The sequence below is a fragment of the Lutra lutra genome, chromosome 1 (assembly GCF_902655055.1).
Source record: "Lutra lutra chromosome 1, mLutLut1.2, whole genome shotgun sequence".
In the NCBI taxonomy this organism is placed as follows: Eukaryota; Metazoa; Chordata; class Mammalia; order Carnivora; family Mustelidae; genus Lutra; species Lutra lutra.
Genome location: NC_062278.1, coordinates 100556881 through 100566359, shown reverse-complemented (window position 1 = coordinate 100566359; position 9479 = coordinate 100556881). Strand labels below are relative to the sequence as shown.

Below are 9479 nucleotides of genomic sequence, written 5' to 3'. Positions count from 1 at the left end.
CTAGAGGTCTACAAAAACAAACTAGCCCTTCAAAGTGTCCTAGAAATCTTTTTTTTCTTCTTTTCTGAATATAGTCTACTCATATTCTCCAAGTAACAAGTTAAAATGTGTGTGATATATTTGCCACTAAACCTTTCTGTGTGAAATGTAAACACTAAATTACCTAATAGAGTCCTATCTCAACTTCTAAATGGACTTATTTATAACCTTTTTGGAATATAATTAAATGAGCTACACTTAACCATCTGGGTATTTTGCTTCCTACAGACAATTTGCAATGGTATGGTAAAATATTTTGTTTGCTTGTGTGTTTGTTTCTTATTAAACAGGTATGATAAAACTACCTCTATAATCACATTTTTTCTCTGACTTTCAGAGTAAGGTAGTCCATGTGCAGCAGCCTGATGTAAAGATAAAGAAATAATAATTATTAATAGGAATAAAACAGTACCACAAATATAATGAAAGCATGACTTGACAATGGCTAAGAATTTCAAAAGATGAAACACTCTGAGAATGTTCATTGCATAGTAACATATTGACTAAGATTATTTAAAGAAAGAATTATATACTTACTGAGCAGACCAGATAATTAAATAATTACACATTTTGATTGAAAAATATATGTAGTTCATTAAAACAGAGACTCTAACTTCACTTCTCTAGCTAAGCTTCTATTCAGATGCCAAGTTTGTACTTTAATTAGAACAAAAGACTGACATTAACTTCAATGCAACATAATAATTCATAATAATGATTGTATATTAATCTCTTGAGCTTGCTGGAATATAGCACATGACATATGGCATAGTACAGACACCTGTGTAGCTCTCTGGGGACTGAGGTGGTGCATATTAATTAGCCCCTGGGAAATAAAATGTTTCCTTCTGAGAAAAGCTACCTCAGTGGTTATTGGTTTACAACATCAAAGGAAGTAGAGGCAATACTGTTAGGCTCTGTCTATACTCATTAAAACATTGTCTAGATGTGAGCACTGGATCAACTGTTCCTGAATTAATTCTTGACAGCATCCTGCTTAAGAAATTAGAGTAGCCATGCATTTCGTTGGCTTCAGTGATTGGATTTTGGCTGAAAACCTCAAAATTACCATTTTGGTTACAGAAAATTATATAACTATATAATCCAAACAGGGAGTAATCTAACCAGAAGCATATTAAAATTTGAAGCAGCTCCTTTTTCTTGAATGCTACCTGAAAGTGCCTCAGTTTAATCCCTTGCTTTGTAAATTTAGATACAATCTGAATATGAGATTATAAATGTCTTTACGAAAAATATCATCTCATAATAAGCAAGGTCTCGAGCTTCTTGGCACTCCCAAGTAAGCTAAAGGCATGTCAGTGTATACCTTCAAAGTAGAATGGAAATGTATACCTTGAAATTATGGAAATAAAGCTCTGGCTGATTAACAGATAGGTATATACTGAGATGAATAGATCCTAAATACACTAATCCCATTGCTAGAGTATGGATAGAAAGAGAAAACAGGAAATTAAGTGAATATGGTGATGACCAGAAAAAGGCTACATTTTAAAGATTTCTTTTCCAACTGTCTTTTCAAGTTCTTGTCACCTGTAATTCTGAATTGCATAAAACTCACTTAAATGAAAAGTATTTATACGTGAAGTTTTAAACATCTTTCAGAATAGCAGATTCTGAGGCTGTTTTAAGCCCACAATTTAAATTTATGCAAGAAATACCAATTCACTAGAAACTAGGCAGAGTATTTCTTTTCTCAAATAGCACATTGTTTAGCTTTCCCTTGGGTTACATTCATGATCTTGTGATGGAACAGTTATGTTGCTGATGTATTTATTGGAATATGTGGATCCATTTCCCTTCCACTCAACACATGGATTGGCAGTTTAAAATAATTCTTTTCTACTAGGAGAATGTATGGCTAAGGCACATTTAAATAGCCTATTAAACCAATGAGATGACAATGTGCTACCCTCAGAGAAAGCTTAATTTTTGGAGTAATTAATTACACATTCCACAGAATGTCTCTTGAGAACATTTTTGGCTAGGTCTACCAATTTATTGTGCAAATAATTATAGTTTTTCATTGGAGGCAAAGTTGCTGATTCATTATTAGGCAGATGGTAACAGATCATTATTTATTTTATTTTCATGCACCTATTTTTTCAATGGGGAAATCTACTGTATGCCGTGTATGTGTGTGTGTATGTGTGTGTATTGTGTGTGTGTATGTATTTTAAAAAGTCAATTAGTTTTTCTGAAGCTTTAAGGATGATATAAAACTGTGGTTGTAAATCCCAGCACCTGCTCTTCTTTTTTTTTCAGCGAAATTATACAGGCATTTTGAGGAGGAAATTGTGAAATATGTGGCTTCTCGTCTCTTTTTATGTCGTTTCATCTAGTTACCATGATATTTTACAATGGTACACTTATTTTTAATGCTTTTATAGATAGCTTCTAATTTATCTACATACGCCCACCATTGCTAGGGTGGGCCAACATCATAGGGAATGATGTAATTTGTTTCTTCAAACTCTTTAATTAAACTAGTAAAACGGCAGGCTACACAGTCTGATCAGTTGTGCAGAAATACATTAAAATTTTCAGTTACATCACGTTCTATAACCAAAAAATTCTTCTGATGTTTTCTGCAGCACTCAGTGTGAGGAACACGGGACTGAATACCAGAGAACCCAGCAGGGAGACACCTCAGCCATTTTTATTAGCTGTGGAATTTTGGACAAGTTGCTCAACCAAATGTCTTCATTTCTAAAATGGGTTACTGTGGGGGTTCAGTTAGAAGAAACAAATATGTGAAAAAGTCTATAATACTGCCTGACATGTAGTAGGCACAGATGTTAGCTGTGTCTGCATCCTTTCATCCTTTTTTTTTTTTTTTTTTTAGAGATGCAATGGTTTCTCTCTGTCTCTTTTCTTCTAATGGTGCCATTAACAGCAAAGTTTTGGGTCCTTCCTGTTATCATGACTCTTTATTTACATATATTACCAAGTAATGTTTCTCAAGACCCAGGATCAGTGTAGATTAGAAATTCTTAAACTTAAAATTCAGTGTACTTGAATATTATCTGAGCAATCTTGCTAAAGATGAGCATTCCTAGGCCTCACTCCTCCAAATCCATATTTGGGAAATACTGATTTAGACTGCTGATTTAATACAAAGCTAAAACGTCCTCTCTTAGAAGCATTTTACTCAATGTTCTCCTTCCTGGTGTCATGTAGAGACATTTCTCCCAAGTACCCAGTCTTGGTGTCCTTTTCCTGGGTTCCCTCTAGGGACAGGGAACTATAGACAGTTCCGTCTATAGTCAGAGAATGAACGAACCCTTAATTAAAAGCAGGGATTCCATCCCATATAGCCTCTGGTTAAATTGCTAGTTACATAGAATGCACTGGAAAAAAACATTTGTAGCCCTAGCACCTCAGGGAGAGGACTGGACATATTGCATGAAAAAGCAGAGAAATTTAAATTCCAGTGTTTTTTAGTTTAGTGTCTTTGCTACTAACTAACCCATGGACTATATCATGTTGCTAATCACTTTGGCTTCACTCACTTCCACTGATGAGAGTGACAATGCTTTCCCTGGCTAAAGGTAATGTCCTAGGTCTTAGACCAGAATGTCTCAGGCTTTCTTTTCATGCAACCTCCGCTTTTCCACAAAGGGTAGTAGCTCACGCATACCTTTCTTGAACCCAAATTTAAGTGGTGAATGTATGCCATATTTTCTTGGGAGAATAACCATTTGTGACTCATTGTGCCCTGGCACCATTCTATAAACGAAGGATTGTGAGAAGTACCAGCCACCCGGATATCTCCGCAACAGTTTGAACCTACTATCAATTCACCAAAAACACTTGTAATTAATTTGCATAGGATTTTATCTACTTGGATTTGTTAAGGAAAAAAAAATTAAAATGATATAAATTTAGAGGAACACCATAGCAGTGATGTTCTAGTTAAGAGGTTTGTTGTAGTCGAAGATCTAAAGCAGCATCCATAGAATTAGTGGACATCCGTTTTAATTATAATTTACTTTCTTCACATAATCTCTTAAATAGACTAATAAAAACACATTAGTACATAGTTAATTTTAGCTTTTTTTTCAAATAGCAAATATATAATCTAGAAGGGAGAATACATAATATTGAGATTTTTATCTATGCAATGTGGTTTACGTAGGTATGCAATTTTTAGACAAAAACGTACAAACATGTATTTTGTGCTCTCGACAGTCTTACCGACTAAGGGAGTGAGTGTCCTTAGGATTTTGTTTTCAAATGATAAACTACCAAACTAATGATTATTTGCTTGTGCTTGCTTTAAATTCAGCTTCATCTTCAAAATGTCGTTTGGTTTATATTAACCTCAGCTATAATGAAGAACTAGAAGGAACACATGAAAGCTTGATTAAATATGGAGGATCCCTCGGTAGAAAGCATTCTCTTATTTGGCCCTGAACAGTGTTTGTGTGTGTCTTTCCCTTCTGTTCTGCTATTGATTTCTGTGGACCAGAAATCAGGGCACTGACACTGAGGCACACAAGAAGCTGGTCCTCTTAGCTTTTCCTTGTAGATACTCCTCAACATAGGAAATATTTTCAAACAAGCACACTGGTTTCCAAAAAACTGTGTAAGGTAGTTTCATTTGTCACTTAAAAATATGCGTACACAGGCAACTCATAGGAAAATGGATTTCTGCTTGAATTATCCAGCTAATTGCATCAACTCTCCTCTTTGCCTTGAGCATATCAACATTACTTATGATAGGAACAGCTGACCCTTATAAATCAATTAATCAATACTGATTAATTCTTTCCCCTCAGCTGTAGCTTTTCATTAAACCAAGAGTAGGTTCACGCTTATCCATAAAAACTGGAGACTTCGACATACAAGCTTTGGCTGTAATGTTGCTCTGGTGGAGTATCTACAAAGGGAAGTGTGTCTGGGTGTTGTGTTAGGTGGAGACAATTCACATAAAATATACTGAGGGTACGTTTCCTAAGGGGAATTGCTTTATTCAATACCAAAAGAACATTTCTAAGGATAAAGCTCAAAGTGCAAACTGTCACCGAACAGACAGAATGTTGGGCTTTTGGGGAAACAGTGGATGCTGGGGCCATTTCATGACAATGTCAGTATGAAAAACTTCATTTTCCACAGGAGAAAACTGAAGTGTGGGAAAGACACACTCTTGTAGTAACACTGTATTTTCTGCATAAAATTAGAAGCATGAATATTTGCTACACTTTCATCTTAGTCACAATGAAGGATAAAGAAGGAAAAATATCAAAAGCCTCTTCACAGAATTAAGAAGTTTTCCATTGATCAAACAACTATTTCTTTCATTGTAAGTCCTTTTTGTCAGTGGCAGAAATAGCAATTTGATGCTTTTCAAGATAGTTCGGGTTTTCAAAGAGAAACTTTGCTACTTTCTTGTGGAAATTACATGGTTTTCTGTTAAAACCGCCTTACAGGAAGGAGTTTCAGAAAAAAATACAAGAAGGAATAGCGATGCAAAATGCTTTCATTTTAGAGTAGCTGGGTTTCAGTGCTTCCAACAGAACCAACAGAAGAAGAAATCAGAAATATTTTCTCCCTCATAAGACATATATCACTCCTGAAATTTGTACAAAATCAACTGAAGCAAATTAGGGGTTTCAAAGCTAGTCACCTTATAAGTTGTTAGGAAAAAATTTGCATTTAAATTGCTCTGTGCAGCTACTTTGAGATTTTCCCCTGGAATGTTTATGGCTCTTTTTTTCATTAATACTTAAAAAATACAATTTCATAACCAGTGTATTACTACATCTAGTTGTATTACGAACAGGCACTTCATTTCATAAAATAGAAACATTCAAAGTGGTTTTGGTCGACCAATCAGTCAGTCGGAATACTTGAATTCTTCATATTGAATACTTACTAGTGAAGTTAATCTGAAATCATATCAACTCTCCATTTCTATTACAGAAACTAGGTCATTAATAGCTTCCATTCCTATATGTTTTGACTTCCATTCCTATATGTTTTATCCCTAGCAGTGAAGATTGTCCAGAACATCTTGGAACTTTTCCCCCCACATATTTTATATATACAAAAATACAGCAGATTTCTTTTTAATACATAAATCTTAAGGATTATCTCAATAACTCGCTTTGACATATCCAGAGATGTCGATATAAGAAAATATTAAATGTGCAAAATGCTCTTTTATATGTACATTTAAAAACACGATGTCATAATAGCTTTAGACTTGTATAAAAAGTCACTGGGGGGAAAGTCTTCAATGTCAGAAAATCCGGTTAGATTAGAGCTTTTGCTTGAGGAATTGTAAACAAACTTTTTAAATGCTGAGAGTTTACTCAGTTCTTTCCAGCCAAGACATCCTCGAATACATCAAGTCCTGCTTTGAAGTAAACCTGAGCTGAATTAATGCTGTTCAGCACCTCTGACAGGGCTTCTTGAAGGCTCTCATTTGAGGCAAGTAACTGGCAGCGCTCCTGTGCCTCCAGGAGGATTGAAAACTGGCTTGTCTTCTCATCAAGGTGGTACAGGATATTTCTAAAGAGAAATAAGGAATGTGTAAATGTCGTAGGCACAATGCTCTTTTCATATCAAACATCATAATAACTATTTCCAAGAAACAGTGGCATTTTCAGTTAATGAAGAAATTATAAAAATACCATATCATCATTTTCCAACCTCTCATGAATTGGATGCAGACATGGGTCATCAAGTTTCCTATAGTGATGAGAGATAATTAGACATTATATGCCCCCTCATGGAAGTGTACAATACTATCTGTGAAATAGAATGAAGTAGTTTTGCTGAAAAAGTTGAATCTGAATCTGATGAAGCTTCTAAATCTAATTGCTAATAAATACGAGAGACAGAGAAATACCTTAAATGATGCAATGATGTGCCATTAGCAAACGGGAACCATGGGAAACTCTGTAGGACAAATCACCCTGCTTAGTCCACAAATAATTGCAATAAAAAATAGGCGAAGGAAAAACCTCCAGACTAAGGTTTGCCAATCTCGGCCTCCTTGACCTTTGTGGCTGGGTGATTCTTTTTTGTGCAGTTGTCCTATGCATTACAGGATGCTTAGCAGTATCCCTGGCACCCACCCACTAGACACCAGTAGCTCTCTCCTTTAGTTATGTCATTGAATTCAGGCTGCTGTAACAGAATACCAACACTGAGTGGCTTGACCAACAAAGGTTTATTTCTCAGTTTTTGGGCTGGAAGTCTGAGACCAAGGTGCCAGCATGGCTAGGCTCTTGGTTGGAGTCTTCTCCCTGTTTCCATTCTCACAAGTCCCTCTATGGTGCACACACACACACACACACAGAGAGAGAGAGAGAGAGAGAGAGAGATCCTGTGTCTTCTCCTCTTTTTATAAGGGCATTTGTCCCATCATGAGGGCCGCACCTCCATGAACTCATCTAAACTTAATTAGCTCCCAAAGTCCGCACCTACAAATATCACCATGTTAGGGTTAGGGGTTTAACTCATATATTTTGGGAGGATACAAGCATTCAGTCCATAACAGTTGTGAAAACCAGAAATGTCTCCAGACTGCCAAAACTGTCCCTGACAGAGCAAAATTGCCCCTGATGGACAGCTACTGCTTTAGACCAAAAGAAACATATCAACCAGTCATGAAGTATAGACTTTACCAGACTTTTACTCAAACTGTTTAAAGAATGAGAAGCAGGGACGCCTGGGTGGCTCAGTTGGTTAAGCAGCTGCCTTCGGCTCAGGTCATGATCCCAGCATCCTGGGATCGAGTCCCACATTGGGCTCCTTGCTTGGCAGGGAGCCTGCTTCTCCCTCTGCCTCTGCCTGCCACTCTGTCTGCCTGTGCTCACTCTCGCTTCTCTATGACAAATAAATAAATAAAATCTTAAAAAAAAAAAAAAGAATGAGAAGCAGTGCAAAATTGACTACTAATTGGAGATTTGTTAATTATTAAGGAATTGTTACTATTTTAGGTGTGATGATGTTATCATCATATGTTTTCAAAAAGTGTCCTTATTTTCTAGAAATACATAGAGTAATATTGCAAATGAAAGATTATATCGTGTCTAGGATTTTACTTCAAAACATTTGGGAGGAAAAAGGGGAGTGGAGCCATGGACAGTATAGATGGAACAAGATTGACCATTAGTTAAAAATTGTTGAAACTGGATAATAGAATGTATTATACATTCTCTCTTCTTTTGTATATATTTGATATTTAGAATACTATCTTCTCATAAGTGTGGACTGTATATTAAATGGTGCCCTGAAATTTATCCAAATTTCTTAGAAAGAAGAATTTGGCCTTGAGCAAATCTACTGTGGTCCCTTTTATCATTGATAGATAGAAAGAGATGCATTTTGGCAGAGAACTATGGATTATTACATCATTTCACTTATTCCCAGCCCAAACTAGGTGAAATTCTATCGTCTGATGAGAGAAGCAGATATAAATAATTAAAATACAGGTGTCTATCAAATTAAAAATGAAAGGTGCAATGATAACAGATGACGTGTTGCCATTGAAAAGGGTCAGAAAAAATTTCATAATAGAGAATATTTGAGCATCTTCTTGAGTCACAGGTTACAAAGGCACAGGTTACAAAGGAAAGGAAACAAGGTGGAAAGCAGAAACAGCACCCTATGCAGGAGGGATAGTATATCCAAAGGTACACATTTCTAAAATAGTTTGGTCTGCCCAGTAAATCAATGTCAGTGTTTCTGTATGAACAATGTGCAAGGCCAGCGGGCAGCTATAGAGGAGCTGGGAGAAGATATCCAGCCATCCTAGTGACCCTTCTGTACCAAGTGAAGGACATCTCACTTTTTCTGAAAGGCATAAGAAAGCAGTGAAAGGTTTTAAGCAAAAGAGAAAGGTTATGAGATTTTATTTGGCATGATCACTTTGTAATATAAAGCCTGGAGGACCAGTTAGTCCAGATGAAAGGTGACAAAGGTGTGAGTTACACAGTGATGGTTAATTTTGAAAAGATGAAGGGCTATGGTACAGATTTAGCTACCTTATACTTTCCCTAACACTAACCTCCACTTAGAGAGAGTTCTGAATTCTTGTTTTCTATCTCCTCCAAACTCCTCTACCTCAGCTTCTCCCAAACTTACCACTTTGTATTCTGTGGTTTACGTAATCTACCTAATCAGTCATGCCAGAATCCTGCAAGTCATCTCTTTTCCTTATGTATCTAACTGGTCTCTGACGATATTGACTTCCACATCTTTTCAGTGTCTTTTCTTCTCTGCTATGTGACACTGCACCCTATATTTGCAAGGATATGCCATGATATCATTGCTTTCACATAGGGTTGAGAAAGACATTACTTCTTTATCAGGTCTCATTTAGTGTTGTGAATACAGGAGATCTTCAGTCATGGTGATTTAATTACCTAATTTTTTATCAGGCTTAGTTCAGTGATGGGAACTTAGTA

At 36.2% G+C, this 9479-nt stretch overlaps 1 protein-coding gene across 8 annotated transcripts in view; it reads right to left on the bottom strand.

The window, feature by feature from the left end:
- Positions 1 to 2148: 2148 nt before the first annotated feature.
- The window catches only part of NAALADL2 (N-acetylated alpha-linked acidic dipeptidase like 2), a 1357959-nt gene continuing 1350628 nt past the window's right edge, over positions 2149 to 9479 (bottom strand). For all 8 annotated transcript variants that reach the window (XM_047730769.1, XM_047730776.1, XM_047730785.1 and 5 more), the window contains one exon: positions 2149 to 6573. In XM_047730769.1, coding sequence (XP_047586725.1) covers positions 6375 to 6573 — 199 coding nt within the window. In that variant the 3' untranslated portion in view covers positions 2149 to 6374. The remainder of the gene's footprint in view (positions 6574 to 9479) is intronic.